Raw genomic sequence first — 22839 nt, forward strand, 5'->3', positions numbered from 1 at the left:
ACCTCCCCTGGTACACACGCAGGGAGACAGCCTTGAGGACCAAGCGAACCATCTGGGTGCACATTTTGAACATGTGTCCAGTTCCTCACACTATTCACCAGCATTTATAAGATATAAATCAGCTATAGAAAAACAAAAAATAGACCGAAAGAGCACTGGGAACGAGCCATATAACCTACCTTTCTCCCTAGCAGAGCTGCATGCATCACTCACCTGTTGCAAGCAATCTGCCCCAGGCCCTGACCGTATACTATATGACATGTTGAAAAACCTACCCTCTGAAACGAAGAAAACCCTTCTCTGTCTCTATAATTCTATATGGACCTCCGGCGAGATCCCCTCTGCCTGGAAAGAGGCCATAGTGATCCCCATCCTGAAGCAGGGCAAGGATCCATCGTCCGTATCGAGTTACAGGCCCATAGCTCTAACAAGCTGCCTCTGCAAAGCTTTCGAGAAAATGATAAACCGTCGTCTGATACATTTCCTAGAATCAAACAAGCTGCTTGACCCATACCAATGCGGTTTTCGCGAGGGTCGATCCACCATTGACCATTTGATACGTATTGAGGCACAGATACGTGAAGCTTTTGTTCACAAACAATTCTTTTTATCTGTATTCCTAGACATGGAAAAGGCCTACGACACCACATGGCGGTTTGGAATACTGAGAGATCTCTCCCACTTTGGTGTACGTGGTAATATGTTAAATGTCATTGAAAGTTATCTGGTGAATCGCACATTCCGTGTTCGAGTTGGCAATGCATTATCACGACCTTTTGTGCAGGAAACTGGAGTGCCACAGGGTGGGGTGCTCAGTTGCACTCTCTTCATTATAAAAATGAATTCCTTGCGTCTAGGCATCCCACGTAATATGTTTTATTCAACGTACGTCGATGATATACAGATTGGATATAAATCATGCAACCTTGCAATCTGTGAGCGGCAGGTTCAACTTGGTCTGAACAAGGTGGCTAAATGGGCAGACGAGAATGGATTCTGCTTAAATCCACAAAAGAGCACCTGCGTCCTTTTTTCTAGAAAGAGAGGACTGTACCCAGACCCCGACATTGACCTGCAAGGACAGCGTCTACCTGTAAAAACGGAACATAAATTCTTAGGCATTATTCTTGACACTAAGCTAACATTCATACCACACCTAAAACATCTAAAAAACAAGTGCATGAAAACAATGAATATTTTAAAAGTGTTGTCACGCACTACATGGGGTAGTGACAGAAAGTGTCTGTTAAATTTGTATAAAAGCCTCATACGAACACGCCTAGACTACGGGGCCATAATTTATCAGTCAGCCACCCCAACCGCGTTGAAGATGCTGGACCCCATCCACCATCTAGGTATTCGCTTGTCTACAGGTGCCTTTAGGACAAGCCCTGTAGAAAGCCTTTACGTGGAATCCAATGAGTGGTCCCTCCACTTGCAGAGGACCTACACAGCTTTCATGTATTTCCTTAGAGTGAATGCAAACAGTGAACATCCCTCATATTCCACCGTAAATGATTTGTCCAGCTCCCACCTCTTTCATAACCGACCTGCAGTAAGAGAGCCCTTCTCGTTGCGTGTGAGAAGTCTGGCTGAGGAAATGGATGTCCCACTCTTTGAACATCGTCTAATGACACCCACTATACAGGTCTCACCGTGGCAGTGGCAGATTGTCGACTGTGATTTGTCCTTTTTACATGTTACGAAGCACGCCCCGGTTGCACACATTCGAATGCATTTCCTCGAACTGCAGCATAAATACTCCTGTCCGGAATTTTACACCGATGCATCAAAGTCTCATGCCGGCGTCTCTTATGCAGCGGTTGGCCCATCATTTTCAGATGCCGACACCCTGCACCCCCAAACGAGCATTTTCACAGCAGAGGCTTATGCAATACTGTCGGCTCTTAAACATATCAAAGAATCGAAAATACCAAAAGCAATCATCTACACAGACTCGCTGAGCGTAGTGAAAGCTTTAAAATCTCTGAAAAGGCACAATAATCCTGTAATAGTATCGCTCTATTCATTACTATGTAATATTTATGTGTCTGGGCAGCATGTTGTGGTGTGCTGGGTGCCAGGACACCGAGACATCGAGGGAAATGTACTGGCAGACCAGATTGCCACATCCATCGACGCAAAAGCTGGAAACACATCCATGCCCGTCCCTGTTCCCGATATGAAGCCATATCTACGCAAGAGACTTCGAGCCCACTGGCAACGTTTGTGGGACGCCCAGAGTCTAAACAAACTTCATTTAATTAAGCCTCGCTTAGGGAACTGGCCATCCACCACGAAATCTAGAAGAAATGATGTCCTATTCTGTAGGCTCAGAATAGGACACACTTACGGCACGCACAATTACTTGTTGTCTGGAGGCGAACCCCCGACCTGTACTAGATGTGGGGAGGTACTTACCGTACTTCACATCCTAGTACAGTGTCCACTACTAGAACCTGAAAGAAAGAAACACTTTGTCCAAGCCTATAGAGAGAATATACCCCTACACCCAGCGATGTTTTTACATAATGACCCGGTATTTCAGCACGAATCAGTTATAGCCTTTTTAAGCGACATCGACATTTTGCAAGTTCTTCGCCCGAGAGATTCGTAGCAGGGCCCTCTTTCAGAGAACGCTGCTGCGACAGCATTTTGAAATGCACTCTCCTCCAGGCTCTTGTTTCTAAGGGTCTCTGTGAGGCAGTAGTGCCTAGTATCGCTCACAGCTTTTTTATACCATATTATATTCATTGCGCCCCTATCACATCATTGTCATGATCTTATTAATTTTGTCTTTTACGCACCTTTAGTGCGCAGGATTTTAGGCCCCTTTACAGCCACCCTACACCTACCCACTGTCATTGATCATACCATTGCTCACTCACTACACCACGTCTTGGCGCTCTTTGGCCATAGCTGGCCCTTGCGCCAGAAAACAACATATATCATCATCATCTAGTCGTCTCTTGCTTATCTCTACGGCTGATCTGTTGATGTTTCCTTCCACTTAAAACCCAAGCGCTTCTGGGAGTTGCACGTTACCTACGGTTCTCGCTGGGTGGATCCCGTCGCATTCCATTAGGATGTGCTGAGTGGTCTCTGGATCTTTACTGCAGCATACACATGCCTCATCTAGTTCCGAATATTTGTTCCGGTATGTTTTGGTCCTTAGGCATCCGGCTCGAGCCTCAAATAGCAAGGCACTGCCCTTCGTATTATCGTACAAATTTTCCCTTCTAATTTCTTTCTTCTCATTCTTGTAAATCTCCGTTGTCCTTTTTGTTTCCATCCTTTGCATCCAATTCACGGTCTATATTTCTCTCACTTTCTTTCTGATGACTCCTGGTTGTCTATTTACAGTTCCGATTATCCTGTACTTTGTTGCCAACTTCCTTGACCTCTTCCTTCATTCTGTGTCCACGCTTTTCATATAGAGATACTTGTGCACTTTAGCCGCCCATTTATTTTCAGCCATGCTCCTGAGCCTTTCTTCAAAACTAATTTTGCTCTGCGCTTCCCTGACTTCAAAAGAGGCCCAACCCATGTCACCCTGCACTGCCTTATTTGTGGTATTACCGTGGGCTCCCAAAGCCAACCGGCCTACTGATCTTTGGTTAACTTCCAAACCCAACAAGATATCCGATTTTAAGCATATAATGACATTTGCGAATGTTAGCGCTGGCACCATTACTCCTTTCCAGATTCCACGCACCACCTCATACTTATTGTGGCCCCACAGTGCTCTGTGTTTCATTATTGCTGCATTATGCTTCCCCTTTATTTTTAGATTATCTTGGTGGTTGCTTGAGTAATTCTTTCCTTCGGTTATGTGTACGCCGAGGTACTTATATTGCTTTACTATGGGTATTACTTGCTGTTGAATTGACACCACGAAGTTACTCGTCTTTTCATTAAAGATCATAATTCCTGATTTCTCTGTGCTAAACTTAAGGCCTAGATTTTTCGCTGCATTCCCACCGGTATTCGCAAGTATCTGTAAATCTTTTTTATTGTCCGCTAGTAGCACAATGTCGTCTGCGTACATCAGTCCAGGGACCTTCTGTTGCACCATTTGTCCATTACGCATGTAGGATAAATCAAAACCTAATTCGCTGCTTTCCAGTCGTCTTTCTATACCCTTGACGTAAAGCGTGAACAACAATGGTGACAGAGGGCATCCTTGCTTCAATCCTTGATGAATTCCCACCATTTCATTTCCTTTTCGACCTTCCCATACCACTTGTACTTGGTTGTCTCTATATATCTCCCTCAGCAGCTCCACGAAATCGTCATCTATGCCTTCGTATTGAAGAATATCCCACAACAATTCCCTGTCTACGTTGTCATAAGCTCCTTTAATGTCTATAAATGCTATCCATAAAGGTCTTTTCTGAGCTACTGAAATCTCTATGCACTGAGTTAGTACAAACATATTAACTTCTAAGCGTCTGCCTGGCCTGAACCCATTCTGTAGTTCCCCCAATACATCGTTTTTCTCCACCCACTTCGACAGTTCTAATTTTATGGCTTGCATTGCCATTCTATATATCACCGACGTTACTGTAACTGGCCTGTACGAGCTCGTCTTATCCTTATCTCCTTTGCCTTTGTAGATGAGATTCATCTTGCTTTCACGCCATCCAGCTGGAATATTCTTTGTTCTAATCACTTGCTCTATGACATTAGTCAGCAGTGCCTTGCTTTTTGGACCGAGGTTTTTGATTAGCTGTATTGGGACTTCATCGGGTCCTGCTGCCGTGTTGTTAGGGACATTTTCTGCTGCCTTTTTCCAATAAAAGCTTTCTATGCTAAATTTTGATCTCTCAGGCCTCTCTGTTGTTGCTGGATCTGTTGTCTAAACTACGCTTTTTCTCGTGCCGAAGTTATCCCTGATAACGTCTGTGATGTACCGCAGCGCATCCTCGCCTTCATAGATGTTACCGTCTTCATCCCTTATAGCCGTTTGCGAGTTTCTAGTTGGAGCTCCGAGTGCTTTTATATGGTTCCAGAATCTTTTTGGAGCGCCTTTGTCTCTTTTGTGAATGTTATGCGCCCAACGTTCACTTGCGCATTTAATTTTCTCTTGCACGAGCTCACTCGCAACCCTTTTCTTTTCTCGGTATGTATTCCATCTAAGGAGCACCTCTTCTTCTTGTAATCGCACCTTTTTGGCTTCTCGATGAACCCTAGCTGCCTCTTTACGCCCTTCTATAGCTTGTTTAATTTCCTTGTTCCACCACTTACGTGGTTTCCTCTTTCCAATCCAACAATTGTTTTGCCGTGTCCGCCTTATTTCATGCTGCATAACCTCCACCAGTTCCTTATATTCCCAGACTGCTGTAGGAAAAGCGTCAATTTTCTTCTCTATGTTGTTTGCAATCTCTGTTATTTGCTCGTCATTCATTTTTAAAAGCTCTGAGGCTAATGGTTCATGTTCTGCGCTGGTATCTCGCCCAGACTTTAATGCTAAACGGCTATGATCGCTTACCAGGCTATTTTTTCCCATTTTCGTCTATTATCATTTGGTCTAGTTGTTCGTAGACCATTTCTGAGACTAAGGCGTAGTCGATACATGACTGCCTGTTTGCGCATTGCCACGTTACCTGTCCATGATACTTATTCTCCCTGTTAACTACTGTAAGGTTCTGTTCATCACACAGATCCAGCACTAGAGAGCCGTTGTAATCAGTATATCCGTCTAAATCGTCCATGTGCGCGTTCATATCTCCCACTAATATCACCTGGCCCGATTTACTGAACTCATTAATATCGCTTCTAATGCAATCAACCAATTCCTTTCTTTTCTCTGCTATCACTACCTGTCCATAGGTAAGCTACTCCCAGCCACGTCTTTTTACCTTGCCATGTACCACTAATCCATAAATGCTCTTTACATGTCTCGTTCACCCTTCGCCACTTCAAACCTCGCCTAATTAGTACGCCTACGCCTCCGCCTTTCCTTGACCCGGTAATTCTGTTGCACCCTTCCCATACAAAGTTGTCAATAACAGGCGGCTGCTCCAAATCTCGTAGATGCGTTTCGGTCAAGGCATACACGCTAATCACTTCATCATTCAGTTGCGTTTGAATTTCCAGCCATTTTTTCTGCTTGCGACCACCCTGCATGTTAATGTAGCAAATTTTACCTTCTCTATTCTTATCCTTTCTACGTCTTTTCCTGACTCCTAGCTGGTCGCCTAATTCTGCCCTTTACTGGTGTTTCGCCACGTTCAATGCTTAATCCTGCTTCCTGATTGCCTGGGGCCCGCCTAAAAAAGCTACAGCTCGTGCCGCGAATCGACGTCCGACCGGTGTTGCTATACTTTCACTAAAATGTATCCCGTCACGCACAAAAACGCGTTCGCGGCCTGCTCGGTGCACTGCTCGGTTGAGGAGAGCAGCGAGCGTCGAGGTGAGGAGAGCAGCGCCACCTACGCGAGGCATGAAACGAAGGAGCGGCGCTGCGCCGTCGGATGAAGTTCGCCTCTTGGACGCCGGAAATTCGTTCTATGAGGGTCGGGCTGGAGAGCGGGAATTGAAGGAGCGCCAACGCGCAAGAAGCGCGAAAACGACGTGAAGCCGCTAGTGCCAGATTTGCTGGACTTCCCTCTTCATGGGTGGAAGGGATCTGGCTTTATTTACTAGTCGGAGGGTATTTTGTTCTTTCATCTCCGAACGATTGTTTGTAATCAAAATTAATCTGGAGCCCCCCACTACGGCGTGTGTCGTCAGATCGTGGTTTTGGCACGTAAAACGCCAGAATTTGATATTTAATTTCATTCGCGTCGCATTCTGCGCACAATCTAATTAGACAAGATTATTTCGCTAGAGAATTGGTGACAACCACTGATCTGCACCGGTGACATCCGAGAAAGTTGCGATACATGTAGGCACGTCTTGCGCTGAGCGTCAACTTTATAACAGTGAGAGAGAGAGAGAATAAACTTTATGCAAAAGAGCACGCGAGCGACGGTAGCTCCTCCGCTGTGCAGTGGGTGGTCCCCTCAGTCCAGGAGTCCAGCGGCCTTAGCTGCCCTTCTCGCTCGGTTGACCAGGTTGAGCTGGTCCATCGAGTCGGAGCTGGACAGCGCTGCCTCCCATTGCCGTGTGGTGGGGTGTGTTATGGGTGTGAGCTATGGTGTGTTTGCGCAAGCCCATACCATGTGGTGAAGCGTTGCGCATTGATAGCAGTGTGGGCATTTATAGGAATACAGCGCAGGGTGTATGGCGTGGTAAATACTCAAATGTGGACATGTGTTTGTTTGGAGTTTTCGCCATATTACAGCTTCCTCTCGCGTCAGAGCATTGTGCGGCGGCGGTAGTGTTCTTCGTGAAAGGCGATAGTGTTGTAGGATGTGCGTGTAGGTTATTGGTATTGACTCGAGATGGAACTGCTTGGCGCAGCCATCTCGCGGCTCCCGGTGTGCATGCGCTAGGCCGTAGGCGTGTGCCTGCTGATTGCCGCGTAAGGACTCATGCCCTGGAGTCCACACGATTTGTATGTATGGTGGGAGCTGGTGCGCTCCATTCAGAATGCGATGTGCTGCCCCGGAAATTTCTGCATGCCGTCTGAGAGTCCGTCAAAACTATGACGCAATCCCAGTGTGTCTCGTCGTGATGGCTCACGCTATCGCTAGTTCCTTTGCCTCCGTAGCGCTCGCTCCGGAAATCGACGACGCATTTATTTCGGTCCCGTGATTGTCGAATACGCTGGTGACGAATGCGGTGCTTCTTGCGGTGCTGGTCGCGTCTACGTACAAGACATTGGTACGTAACATTGGGGTGGTTTTCATACTTTCTCGCGAGCGCCTGCGCTCGGTCTTGTCGACGTCCGATGTGGAAGTTTGGGTGCATGTTCCTGCATGGGGATTGGTGAGACGTGCATAGTTTCTTGCGTGTTGGGATTTTTGTCAGTGCGCTGGTATTAGGTACGGAATATCCAAGACGTTTCAAGACGCAGCGTCCCGCTATTGTGCGTAGTAGCCTTTCCTTTTGGCTTACCAGGTGGGCCTCTATGATTTCCCATGCGCTGTTGTACACCCTTGTCTCCTCGAGGCGAAAATTAACCGTTCCGGGTGGGAGTCCAAGCGCTTGCTTATACGCCTTGCGTACCAACCGGTCGAGTACCTCCACTTCCGCGTTACTGAAATTTAAATATGGTGCCGAGTACGCAATGCGGCTCACAATCGGAGCCTGCACTAGTCGGATCAGGTCCTGTTCCTTGAGTCCCCTCTTCCTGCTGGTAATTCGTTGTATCATGCGCAAGATCTGCGTGGTCGTGTGTTGCAGCTTCTGTATGGCGTATCCTCCGCCCCAGTCTTTTTGTAGGTGTAAGCCGAGGATGTCTGTTCACCTTGGTAATTTCTCTAGAACCTGTTCGCAGGTGAATGGTTGGTGCCGGGGCTGTTGATCGTCCTCGTGAGCCCTTCTCGATTATGAGGAGCTCCGACTTCACCGGCAAGCATTGCAGTATGCATGTCTCTGCGTATCTTGCCTCCTATAATGCCTCTTGTTGCTCCCCTATGAACCCTGCGACCGTCCATATCGTGTTGTCGTCTGCATACAAGGAATGTCTGATCCCCGGTTTGCCGATTAAAAACACTCACCAGAAAAAATGTAAACAATGTACGCGTATGAACATACTATGAATGAAAAAAGTCGCAGTTTCGCCCGAAAGGCGGAGCATCGATTGCGATAGCAAACTAATGGACAGCTATACGAAGTAAAGATATAGTTTTGTCGGCCGTATAAACTTGTAAACGTAGGCATACTAACTAAATTAACAAGCATGGTGTCACTCGCAAGCAAGCAAACATAAACGCATCTCACTCAATGACCGCGGAAGCTCGCTCTCAAAAGGCTGTAGTGAGTAAGCGCGGCTGCAGCAGCGAGCGAATTGACCTTGGTCCCGCCGCTCGCACCAACGCGAGCTAAGGCGCGAAAGCAAAGCGCACGGAGGAAGGTCTCTGCCCCCGCCGCTAATGGCTTTCAAGATACAGCCGCCTGGGCGGGAGCGCGCGGCGTAGGACGCATGCCTCCCCGTTCCCTACCGTCCCCCCAGAGCCTTCAGCCCGTCGGGCGCGCGCGGTCGCTCAAGCGACGCGAAGTAAAACGCGCCCCACCCCTCCCTACCCTCCCTCCGGAGCATTGCATGCTACAAGAAGACGTTGCGCTTCCTTCCCGCTTCGTTCGCTTGCGTGCGGGAGACTGAGCCGCGATCGCCGGCTCACCCTCGCACGCTTTCGCTCGTACATAGAGCATACGGCGCGCGGCGATGATTTTATCGCCCATGGACTTTATACGCGTAAACCTCACGGCGACGGCAGAAATTCACCTGGAGTGTCCATATAATTGCTGTCGCAATAAAAGAAAATACCGACAGTGTCGGGATGGCACTGCCTGTTGGAGCACTAATATCCAAAGGCAACATGTGCTAGGCCAAAGGCGCCATATGAGGTGCCTTCTTTTCTTTGATATTTCGTAAAAGTTCATTTTATTTCTTGTTTGACGACACGTTGATAATGGTCGTCATCGAATAGCTACTTCAATGGCCTACGACGATAGCAACGCCGCTAATGAATAAAAAAATTCCATGTATCAACTATCGATGCAGAAGAAAAACAGGAAAGCAATAAAAGAGCAAACAATAGGGAAGCAATAATTCAACGGCAAAGGCAGATGAAAGAAAATGTGCGTACGCGTGTAAAACATAAGGTAGTAAAATATAAGCTGATAAAAAACTAAAAGAAAAATACTGCAAAGTACTACAGCACAGTGTAAAAGCAACTGTTCGACTTTATAAAGGCTCCCTTCTCCCGTTCGTTCACACACACACACACACACACACACACACACACACACACACACACACACACACACACACACACACACACACACACACACACACACACACACACACACACACACACACACACACACACACACACACACACACACACACACACACACACACACACACGCACACACACACGCACGCACGCACGCACGCACGCACGCACGCACGCACGCACGCACGCACGCACGCACGCACGCACGCACGCACGCACGCACGCACGCACGCACGCACGCACGCACGCACGCACGCACGCACGCACGCACGCACGCACGCACGCACGCACGCACGCACGCACGCACGCACACACGCACACACGCACACACGCACACACGCACACACGCACACACGCACACACACACACACGCACACACACACACACCAACCTTTCTCTGTCAAAGCTTTCTTACCACAAGGAAGTGCACAGCGGCAAACGGCTTCTCAGATCAAAAAAATAATAATAAAAAAAACAAAAATAAAAAAAAATGTTACATGAGATACGCAAGCGAGTTGCAGTCTCTGGAACGGGGCCATCAAAACAAGCCGGCCTGGATGCTCGTCAGCCAGCCACGCCCTTCACAAGGAAGCCGGCAGCAGCAGCGGCGGTAGCGGCTAGAAATGTACATCCTCCTGAAAAGCTCACGCTTTCGCACTCATGTAAAGCGAGTTCCGCGCGGGTCCAAAACGTGTTTTTGGGCAGACTGCAGAGCCGCATATCTCTCTCGTCCTACAGCACCGTCTCCTCTTCGCCCCTGCAAGTCGGCCTTTCGTCCGTGTTGCCTTTTACCCTTCCTGTATTATTCATTTATTCACTGTTTGATCTCGCACTATGCACACACACATACGCACCTTCATTCTGCCAATCGCACTTTATCTGAATTATTGTGTTTGGGTTATATTTTTTCGAGTTACTTCGTTACGTTTTCTGGCGTTGTTGCTCTTGTTATTGGCTCCGCTTCAAATCCCCATTGTACGCGTACTTCTCTGGTTGTTCTTTTTTTTTTTTCTCAAGTCACTGTTCCGTCCTTTTCCTGCCATCTCCCTGCTTTCCTTTGTTTCGCTTTCTTTATCTCTTGCTCGTTCGGGGAGAACACGAGACTTCGCTCACCCCTGATTTGTCCCTCGATATTTCTCGCGAAAGCGCATTTTCTTTTGCAGCCAACGCCATAGGTTATCTCCCCGTGAACGTGTCTTATTTTGTTCTTATTTTTCCCTTTTCCCGCTCGCTTTTTATCTTTTATTTCCCTTCAACATTCCGTACCTCAAACGTCGCTTACTCTCGTTTCCACCACTTCTTAGTTCTTTTTCTTATTTTTATTTTTTGTGCCGTTCTATTCTCTCAGCCATGGCTTCCTGCGGCTCAGTCGTCGATTTTGCACGGCGTTCCCTGAAACCTTCACCGTCGACCGAAGTGCTTCCTGGTAAAGCAGGCCTATTGATTTCCAGGGGCGAACACTGCGGCGCCCTTCCTGACCCTGCCGCTTCTGCTCGGTGTAGCTTCGACGGGCGCGCACACCTCTCTCTCTCGCTTTGAAAGCGTTTTACTCTCGCCAGCTTTTCGCTAGGTACTGGCTAACTAGTTTAAAGCACGTCTCTCAAAGCTTGGTGCCCGCCGTTTTCCCCTTTTAGAGCAGCTTGCCTTCCCCGTATCGTGTGCCATCGCCGACGACAGCATCACTTCGTTGCCAACGCGCACCGGTTGAGGAATAAAAAAAAGTCGCAGTTTCGCCCCAAAGGCGAAGCATTCTTTGCGATAGCAAATTAGCATCTATACGAAGTAAATATAGTAGTTTTATCGGCCGTATATGCTTGTAAACATTCACTTACTAAATTAACGAGCACAGTGTCACGCGCGCACAGGTAAACATGAACACATCTCACTTGATGACTACGGAAACTCGCTCTCAGAACGCTAGAGTGAGGAAGCGCCGCTGCAGCAGCGAGCGAATTGACATTCGCGCTGCCCCTCGCTTCAACGCGAACTATAAGCATCGAAAGCACGGCGCATACAAAGCTACCAACACTCGGGTGCTCTTTGCCCGCATCGCAAATCAATATAAGGCGCCCGCACGGCCGCGCCGTATGCAGCAGCTGCCGGAGTAGAAAACCCCTCCCCCCGGTGCCTCGCGTGCGACGAAAGCCGGCGCGCTTCTTCCCCGCTTTCCTCCCTTGCGCACGCGAGATTCAGCCGCGATCGTCGGCTGACCCTCGCAAGCTTTTGCTCGCACATACAGCGTACGGTACGTGGCGACGATGTTATCGTGCTTGGACTTTACACGGAACATCACGGTGACGCCGTTGGTGACGGCAGAAATGCGCTTGGAGCGTCCGTATAATTGCTATCACAATAAAATGACAGGTGGTACAGAAGGTACAGGTAGCAATCGCCGTTAAATACGGCGTTGCACGCGCTGCGTTGCTTTCACCACACCTCACTCTTCCCTTTTTCCCTACCATCCGCCTTTGTTTTTCTTCCACCATGCTTAAGCCTTTACTGCCCTGTGCATCGTTCTCCACGCACGTTACCTTTTCGTAACATCCACATTGCTCCCACCACGGGTTAAACTCCACCCTCTAGGTCGTTTTCCCTGTACGCTATCTTTCTTTACTATCCGCAATCTTTTTCCTTGGGGCGTACGTCCTGCACGTTCTTTTCCCCACTCCCCAGCTTTCCTTACCTACTGCGTATTTTTTCCTGCGCGTTACCCTTTGCTAATTGCCCCCCGTTGTTCTCACCACTCCTTTACAATTTTTACCCTCTACGTCGTTTTCACCCATGAGTTATCCTTCCTTATATTCGCGTTTGTTTTCCATAAGCCTCACATTTCCCTATCCTTCAAGCTGTAGTCGCTACGCCTTCCCTTTCTCTACCGTGCAAGTAGCTCTCCCCTTTACTTACCTTCCACGCCGCTTTCTTTACTCATTACACTTGCAAATCTACGCGTCGTTTTTCCAGCGTCTTCCATTTCCCTACCTTTTACCGTTTTCTCTATGCACCATCACGTTTCGAACGATCATTTCGTCCTGGAATTCGTGCAACCCGCACCACGTCGGCGTGCGTCTACTGGCAATTTCAGTTGAGATCGAAGGCGGGCGACGAGTTACTGGGAAAAATGGTACGCTCTTGCCCACACGTGAGGTGTACCTGCGCTTCTGCGTCGCGTCTAGCCCTCTTCGTTTCGCTCCTTCCTGACTCTATACATCATCAGTCTCTTCTCTCAGCTCTGTCTGTGTCAAACAGCCCCGTCGCGTTGTCAACATCCACCGAAATCAGTCAGCTGGGTTGTTCTTGCGAAAACAGGCATGACTCCTGGATCACGCGAGGCTTTGGGTGCGCGCTAGACGTTGCTATAGGCAAAGTTTATATCCAGATCACTGTGCCAGGAGACGCGGTACTGAGAAAGCACCGCTCTTCAGTGAAACGATGCATTAGCATTGATGCATTCAGACAGTGTTAAGCGGAACTTGGTGACTGGTCAGTGTGTCACGCGATGCGTTACCGAGAAATAAACGTGACTCTTGAGTCACGTGAGGCATTGGTTGCATTTCAGTTCGTTGCTAAGGAGAGTGTCGCGGCCCGTACAGTAAGTGTATATATGTGGGGAGCTCGCCGCTATCTGACCCCACTTAGCGTCGAATTGGTAAGGGTGACCGAATCGCTGATGGGTAACGAGGCTCCTCGTGGCTAAGACGTTGAAAAGGAGCGTTCAGTACCTCTCATGTTTTCCCCAATCTTTGTTAACCATGGGTAAGTTTTTTGTTAGCTTTCAGGTCTTAGTGAACAACATTATAGTAAACAGTCATTGGGACCATAGTGCTTAGGTGACGCGGACAAGAAATAACGACAAGGGTTCTTTCTTGTCCGCGTCAACTAAGCGCTATGGTCCCAATAATTAACTGTATCAAACCAATTAGCCCAAAAGTCTGTAAACATAGTAAACATTCGTGGTGATCTGATCGTACTGTCTGATCATGGTTGCTGTTGTTCGGCGTAAGTATCATAACTTGCTAACTGTTTTTCTATATATTTGGTTCTCTTTTTTCCCAACAGAAAAATCGGACAAGAGCCTTATCATATTCATCCTGAGCTTCACGCTACTCCTACTAATTGTTGTATTGCTGTATATCGGGTAAGTGTGCTTTTGACCAATGCGAGCTGTACTGCTTCTTGGTCTGTTATCTTCTTTTAATTGGTATACGGGCCTTCAGAGCAATCGCGCCACTTGGGTGGTCTCCCGCACAAAAAAGTATTTAGAAAATGTTAAAATGTCCTTGGTTAATGTTGAATCATGTATTGACAACACATTGTGCATTTGTTGATATATCATTGATGCAAGTGTTAAGACCTCTTGAATATTGGCCACTGAAACTTTATTGAAAGCTAATTGGGCTATAAATTGTTAAATATTTACTGCGCATTGAAAAGACCACTGTGTGTTCGTTGAAATATTATTTATGCAAGTGATGAGAACTCTTGAAGTCTTGTTGAGAACTCTTTGCCAGCGAAACTTTATTGAAAGTCCATTGTGCTATAGCGAATATTGATGAGTCACCATTCACACAGCATTGAAAGCACATTGTGCTTTTGTTAAGAATGCCTTGAGATTTCTTCAAAGTGAGCCACCGAAAGAGTTAAAACATTTATAGCGCTACCACATTTTTGTTGATTTAATGCTGAAGATGCATTCATATTCCACTCTTCCATGCTCTCTGATGCAGATTAAAAGCACGTAGAACCAGAATAAAAGCACGTACAGGGCGTTTAAGAATTGTTCTAGCTAACAATATTTTGAGAAATATGGACCCGGATGCCTGTTTCTGTGAAATATCTACAAGCACCTAACCAGTAAGTAAACGGCCGAAAAATGAAAATTCCAAGGGTATATGGCACTTGCCCATGAAACGACGGGGGACGAAGGTGCATCTGCCTGGGTCAGTTCACCCAGCACCTTGTAGTTAATCTTCTTAGAACATATCCATTTTAGCGCAAAAGCACACTCTCACGGCAGCTTCTGTTTACGATATTGTAAAGCTGTTAGCAGAACTGCTACGCTGTGTTCTTTTTTTTTTTCAATTAGCTTAACACATCACAGTCAATGCAGCTTCATGAAATCGACGCGGTCAAAGAACACATACGACAAGGCAACTCCTTTTCACATTTCGCCTTCATTGGAAAGCGGCTGCTGCGGCTGGTATCAAACCCGCGGCTATATTGATTTTGTGCTCACAAGAACTACTGTAGTACAGCATGTAATACAATATATTTTAAAGGTTCTAGCCGGACCCATTTTTTTTTTTTTTTGATATGATATGAGGAGATGTTGACGCACAAGTAAGGCGCCGGCTACTCCTTAACTCTTGAATACGTCTAACCTACAACCTACAGGGTTTAAAATAGCCTTCTCATATAAGCAACGTTTGCACAGCAACACGGTGAGGAAAAAAAAGTGGTACATACAATGTAGAAGTTCAATCACTCCACTGCACTGGAGAAGAAAGTCTCAAGAATATAAACAATAATGGCACCTTACAATACAGTCTCTAGTCAGCGGGTGGTGCACACATCGTGTACATGAATTTTCACATATAGTCACATTTTCACATATGGTCAGCACAGAATATAAACATAAATCACAAATCCACAAATCATAATCTCAACACATACAATCAATCATACATACAACACAGTCATAATCCACAAACACATACACTGCTACATTGAAATAAAAGAAACATTATAAGCGTTAATAACGGCCAACAATGCCGCTCTCTTCGAGAAATGTTGTTAACGCTTTTAGAGCGCTCTTTTGCAAGGCCGTTGTTGACCAAGGGCCCAAAAGTTTCCTTAAACTGAAAGGTCTGCGGTCTAATGCCAATAAAGTTGATTTAAGTCGGCGTCTTGGTGTGTCGTGATGTGGACAATCTAAAAGGAGGTGATATACATCTTCATCTGCAAATCCACAATCACATTCGGGGGTTTTCGCACGGCTAATTCTATGTAAGAAATGTTTTTTGTAGGCAGTGCCTAGTCGTAATCGATGAATAAGGGTTTCCATATTTCTGTCTAATGACAACGGAAATTTGAATTCAATAAGCGGATCAATATGGTATAAATCAGAGCTCTTCGAATTCTGGTCAAACCACGTATTTCTACACATTTGAAAAGATGTTGCCCTTATGATACAGCGTAATTCATTTTTTGATATTGGGAGCGAAATTGCATCATCTTTGAGATGTGCTTGTCGTGCTGCTTCATCGGCTGCTGTGTTGCCAGGAATGTTACAATGTCCAGGTATCCACTGGAATCTTATTTCATGCTTCTCTTGGCTTGTCTTCGTGAGGTCTCTAAGTGTTTCATATATTATACCCTTCATTTAGCTCTTGCAGCTGGCTTAAAGATGATGGTACTATCACATTTGTATTTTACCTGTTGAAGATACAGATATCAAATTAACAAATCTGTAACGAAGCTTTTTTTTCTTTTTTGCAAAAGCGTCTATTCACAGCAAAATTAGGAAAGAGTGGAGAAGGAAAGGCAGGGAGGTTAACCAGTTCAGGACAACCGGTTTGCTACCCTACACATGGGAGCGGGGTGAGGGGGAATGAAAGATGGGGAGGAGAGAGAGAGAGAGCACATAACGTACACAGCACACACATCGTCAGTCACAGTCCGTCACTCTTGCGTGATGCGTGACATCACTGTCATAGCCGCTTGTCCAAGCCCGTTTCCTTTAAAAACCTAAGCAGTCCCTTCGTTGCTTTCAGCTGCGATGTCTTCTGTCGACGACACGCGAGAATGGTTTCAATTGACAGTGGTCGATTGTCCAGGTGTGCTAGAACGGACGCCAGGGACTGTCTCGGAACATTATATTCAGGACAGTCGCATAGAATATGTTCTAGCGTCTCCTCGCAAAGACAGGCATTGCAAAAACGGTTGTCGGCCATTCCAATGAGGAATGAATAAGATTTCGTGAATGCCACCCCTAGCCGTCGCTGCAAACGCCTCCGCTCATGCAGCGCTTTGTTTTTCATATATGGTATCAGTGGACGCACTCGCCGTATGCCATCGGTGAACAGACGAAGGAGCGCTACTATCGCGCCATCTCGTAGCGGTCGTCGACGCAAAGCCCGTCATGCGCGGCACTACGATTTTGTTCTCATGCTTTCGCCATAACCCCCTCCTCGGCATTCCGCTTATGGTTCCACCGCAACCCTCCTCCTCTGCTTTCATCCTCGCGCTGTCTTCGCTATCGCCGTCTTTCATCCCCCGCTGCGCTACGCGTTCGCTCTTTCATCCCCCGCTGCGCTACGCGTTCGCTATTTCATCCTTCGCTGTGCTCTTTCGCGCGGTTGCGGTCACGCGAAATTCAGGAACGGGCGCCAAAGAGCTGCGCTCTAAAAATTCACCCAGAAACTTATCTGGGAGTTGTCTAAGTATGCGTAAGCATTCTGCCACTTACTCATTTCCACGCAGCCCAGTGTCATTATCAGTGCTTTGAAACTTGATTCGACCAGTATAAACGACAGCGCTTCGGCGACATGAACTGCTCTGGACGGTGGCTCAAGGTGAATTGATGAGGCAAGCAAACTACTGCAGGTGACGGCTCCAGGTGCACTGATGACGTTCCGATAATTATAAGCCGTTATCGCTCTTTAGCGCCTTATGCATCCGCGTCAAACCATTAGACAGCTTTAGAATAGCGTTTTCAACCAAACGTAAACGCATTACTTACGTAAAGAAATAGCGTCGGCCTCACTGCGCGTGAACCCAACGTTATTTTTTTCTGTGGTTTACGTGCGCTATGATAACGTACATAAGTTAGTGGCGAGTTTAACGTACGTAATGTTTAAGGACGCTAAGAAATAGTGTTGTCGAACATGACGACACCAATGGCTCCCGCTTCAACGTGAATTCTCGTGATGGCTACGCTCTCGCTCGCGTTGATCGCGAGTAACTACTGAAATTAGCTTTCGCTTTCTTCAAGCTCACCTGGAACGTTAGTTGTGAGTGCATAGCGCGTCCAATTTCTGAGATCGCTTGGCGATTTCGGAACCCGTAGCCCTAACGAGACGCGTCCGCATAGCAACAAGATGGTTGCTACTGGATTGTCTTGGCTTGAATACGTTTGTCACGAGCCACCAGACGGCGCCTTGTTTTATAACGTCTTGCTTACGTTCGCGTTCCCGTAAGCTAAAGTAAAGCTCTTGAAACGACGCGCACCGTAACGCCTGGCAAATGTGCTTACGTTTAACGTCCGCAAGGCGACAAACGCTATTCTAAAGCTGTCTATTATCAACCGTACTATGGCGGCAGGTGCGTATGACGCGGCCGTGTGGGCCCTATCTTGTAAGTGATCTGCGATGGGGGCACAGTGACCGAGTGTTGATAGCTTCGTGTGCGCTGTGTTTTCGATCCTTGGTTCGCGTTGAAACGAGAGGCAGCACGAAGGTCAGTTCGCTCGCTGCTGCTGCTGCTGCGTTTACTCACTCCAGCGTTTTGGTAGCGAGTTTCCGCAGTCATCGAGTGAAATGTGTTCATGCTTGCTTGCGCACGCGTGACACGATGCTTGTTAATTTAGTTACAAATTTGGAGGACGCCTAAGGAGGGGCTTCGCCTTTAAGAGTGGAACGCGATAGCATTCAAAGATCCCTGACTGTTTGTCAGGCTTCCCGGCAACTGCAGTTTTCTTTTTTCTGCACCTTCGCCTCGACGCGCCGCTGCCGAGGAGGCGAGCGCCATCTGGATGTCGTTTTTGCAAGGACCCCCGACTAGGGCGCGCCGCAGTATCTATGGTAGAAACGCTGCAAAAGGGGTTTGTGTTCGAGTTTCCGTGTAACAGAATTATGTTTTCTCGTATATTCAAATTACAATCCGACGCTATCATGCCTGTAGGGTGTGGTTGAGTCTTACTTTACTATTTTTCTGATGCATTTTACTTTGAGAAATTCAATTAATTCATCGGCGCCTCTGCGCCACATGGAGGGCCTGCGTGGTAGGGGTGGTTCGGCATGATTTTCTTGGCTGCGGACGCCGCACACCGACACTGACGCCGGATTTTCTGCGACACGTAGCCCTTAACGCTATAACGTTAATAAGCGAATGCTTACACGTTTATATGGCCGATAAAAGAACTATCCTTACTTCGTATAGCTGTCTACCAATTTGCCATCACAATCGATGCTTCGCCTTTCGGGCGAAACTGCGACTTTTCAAGCCAAGCTTGTATTGGCTCACAAGTTTCGGTGGCGTTGTCGTGGTCACGCCAAAAAAATCCGTCTGCTCCCACAGTAGAGCAGCTGTTCCAGCTGCGCCGGATCACGTGACGAGCGCTGCCAATCAGGATCGTTCGGTGTATCGCCGGGAGGGAAAGAGAAGGAAAGGGGGTTGGCGCGTGCTCCGCTGGACTTCCCTCGCCTCAGATCATTCTCGGCGACCGCTGAAGAAGGCCGTGCGCGATGCGTTCCGCCGAGGAGCAGGCTGCGTTTCAGCAATGGCGCCGCGAACTCGCTCGGAAAAGGGCTCGTCGTCGACCTGCCGATTCTAGCGTTAGGGTTTCCGAAGCCCAGGCAAACGTCAGCGAAGAGCCGTGGACCCCGAGTTGTGGAAGCGCAATGTTGAAGCCAAACGTCAGCATCGCCTTGCCCTCCAGAAACCCGACAACGGTGGTGCACGCCTTGGCAACGCTAGCGCCAACTTCCCCGGTGCGACAGCTAGGTTTCAACTAGAGTGTACTAGAATATGGTCGAGTGGGACGAGCGGCTGGGGTGGCGCATGCTTTGCAGTGAGGTGCCCAACGTGGAAAAATACTGCGGCGGCGCTGCGGTCGAAGTGGATTGGAACGCATCAAGGTCGCGCTGTTGGAAACTGCTGGCGATACTGCTCGGCAGGTTCATTCGTACTACTTCGCGCGCTGGTATTAGCGTTCAGACCGATCAAATTGGGTTCATAATTGCATATGACATGTATTTATGCCTTAAGAATAAATTCCTTTCCTTTCTCTTCTTTATTTATTCTTTATTATTTTCTAATGCCGCTCGGTGATTGCGCGTGCATTGCGGCCGCAGTGTCGGCTTTCATTCTACTGTGTTCTCGTACGGTTTCCTTTGGAGAAAAAATATTTGTCTCGTTCTTCAAGCAGCATGTATCTCTCGTGTGTATTGTTGCGCATATAGTTTTCTATCAGTAGGTCTTGCGAAACGCAGACGAAGCAACATATGTAACCTTCCTGCTTGCCGCTTCAAACAATTGTAAAGCATATCTGCCCCATCCGGCGCCTTGTACTTAGATTTACGGGAAGCATTGGTATAGATTTAAATAAAAAAAGAGTAAACTGCAGTGCAACATTCCATTCAAGTTTCCGCCTTTCTCGCGTAACAGAATGAGGAGTAATTGGTACTGGGTCATTTATTGCAGTCGGACCTCGAGCGCCGAAAACAGTTTTAGTTAGCCATACGTGAAATTTTTTTTCCAGTCGATACTTCAAAAAAAGAAAAAAAAACAAAGAAAGAAAGGCTGCGCGGTAGCCTAATTAGTGCCTATATCGTGGATATGGCGTTGCGCTGCTAAACTGGAGCTCGGGGGTTCAATCCAGGTCGCGGAATGCGGGTGGAACGAAATGGAAAAAGGCTCGTGTACTTCTCTTTAGGTGCGCGTTAAAGAACCCCAGGTGGCAAAAACTAAACCGGGTGCCTCATAATCATATCGTGGTTTTGCCACGTAAAACTCAAGAATTTGCTTATATTAAAAAAGGAACAAGCAGGTGGACGCGTTCTTCGGCTTATTTCTGGGGAAGTAAACAACATCAATTATTCTCGAGTCTGATTTCCGAGCAAGACATATCCTATATTTCTTGCGTAAATGTAATGCCGTTCCCAAATGTATGACCGCTCATGCTCTGCAGTTTGTATATTATAAACGGCTGCGTTCAGTTATCCGGTGCACTATCATAACGACCATAATGAAACAATTGAAGGAACGGCATGTCCCACATACACGTAGAGATATGTGCAGATCTGTTGCGTTCGTTGAAGAAGATAAGTGTGGTACCACATAGGGCACTCAGTTTTAATGGGTTGCAAACATGGTGAGACTGTCAAAAATTCTTGTCTGAATCAAGTTAGCAGATTTACAGGCTGCCCCAAAACGGGGCGTTTATATTGAATGAGAGCTGGGAAATTGTTGAGCAGGACTTATTAACACCCGTCCGTTAATTCTCTCAGGAACTGCGCCTCTGCGCAACAGCCACGACTCTCCGGCAGCAAATATCATTCGGAATGACAGTCCGGCCTCACTTGCATGCAGTCACTCACCTTTGATATTTCAATAGTGCTGTTATGCGTTACATTCGAACGGAATTAAATTACTATTCAGCGTCGTACAGTATATCAATAACACTTGCACGCACGCACGCACGCACGCACGCACGCACGCACACGCACGCACACGCACGCACACGCACACGCACACGCACACACGCACACACGCACACACGCACACACGCACACGCACACACGCACACACACACGCACACACGCACACACACACGCACACACACACGCACACACGCACACACACACACACACACACACACACGCACACACGCACACACGCACACACACACGCACACGCACACACGCACACACACACACACACACACACACACACACACACACACACACACACACACACACACACACACACACACACACACACACACACACGCGCGCGCGCGCGCGCGCGCGCACATCTTTCTTCTTTCTGGGGTTTTGCGTGCCAAAACCAGTTCTGATTATGAGGCACGCCGTAGTGGAGGGCTCCGGAGTAATTTTGACCACCTGGGGTCCTTTAACGTGCGCTACAACGCAAGCACACGGGCGTTTTTGCATTTCGCCTCCATCGAAATGCGACTGCCGAGGCCGGGATTCGATTCCGCGACTTCGTGCTCAGCAGCGTAACGCCTTAGCTGACTGAGCCACCCCGGCGGGTCCACGCACACACATACACATTATATATAAGGTGTTTTTGCCTGCTATGAATATTATTTCTGCGAATGAGAGTTTTATCTCCAGTATTCACTAATAAGTGTGTTTGTTACTGCAAACACGTGCGCTTATTCCGGTCGGGAGTTCTCACTTTTTCAATTATTGCATTTAGAATATACCTGCTATTTTTCCCTTACATATATGTATCGTAAATATATATGTCTATGTACCCTTTGATTTCATTACCTAGAAATACATTAGTCATTCTTCGCGCCACGCAGTTAATCAACCTGGTTTATTTCACTCTAAGATTGTTTTCTTCGATCATTGTCCCTGATCAATATCCACCAACAAGAAGCGCGTGCAAAATGACACGATATCAATAATAAAATTTTCTTACGTTGCCTTCATGGTGCGGAGATACCAGTTACCTTTAGAGGACAGTGGTAAAAACAGCAGTTCACCTGGCTAAAACTACATTTGGCACCGGCCGTAAAGAGTCATGGGCGCACCGAAGTAACTAAACCATTAAAAATGTCACAGTTTCGCCCTAAGGGCGAAGCAATGAATGCGATATCAACACAGCAATGTCATACGAAGTAAGGTGAGCGGCTTTGGTAGCAATATGAATTGTAGTAAACATGAGCTGATTAAGTACGCAGGTGTGCTGCGGCGTAAGTAGACCGACATGAAGAGAGACTCGATGACCACGAGAAGGCGCGTGTGAAACGGTGGTGTTGATGAGAAGCGCTTCCCGTGGGCAGCGCGTGCGAAGGGACACACCTGTAGCGCTGCACTGCCGATCCGGGCAGCATTGCATGTGTAGCGTGCGTTGGAAAATGTCGCCCGACTAGTACTAACTGAATGAACAAGCGTGGTGTGAGCGCGCACAAACAAACACGAATAGATCACAAGGAATGACTGCAGACAACGACTGTCAAAACGCTGGCAGCAAGCATACGCCGCAGCGGGCGAAGGTACGTGCGGTCGATTGCTTCAAC

At 47.4% G+C, this 22839-nt stretch overlaps 2 protein-coding genes across 2 annotated transcripts in view; both read left to right on the top strand.

Moving 5' to 3' along the window:
* Positions 1 to 22839, top strand: part of LOC119457436 (uncharacterized) — a 742184-nt gene that overhangs the window by 210809 nt on the left and 508536 nt on the right. The window lies entirely within an intron of this gene.
* LOC119457437 (uncharacterized) overlaps positions 1 to 22839 on the top strand; it is a 263718-nt gene that overhangs the window by 138672 nt on the left and 102207 nt on the right. Inside the window, exon 5 of the mRNA XM_037718989.2 lies at positions 13908 to 13986. Within this exon, the coding sequence (XP_037574917.1) occupies positions 13908 to 13986 (79 nt within the window). The remainder of the gene's footprint in view (positions 1 to 13907; positions 13987 to 22839) is intronic.

Source organism: Dermacentor silvarum, chromosome 7, assembly GCF_013339745.2.
Source record: "Dermacentor silvarum isolate Dsil-2018 chromosome 7, BIME_Dsil_1.4, whole genome shotgun sequence".
Classification (NCBI taxonomy): Eukaryota; Metazoa; Arthropoda; class Arachnida; order Ixodida; family Ixodidae; genus Dermacentor; species Dermacentor silvarum.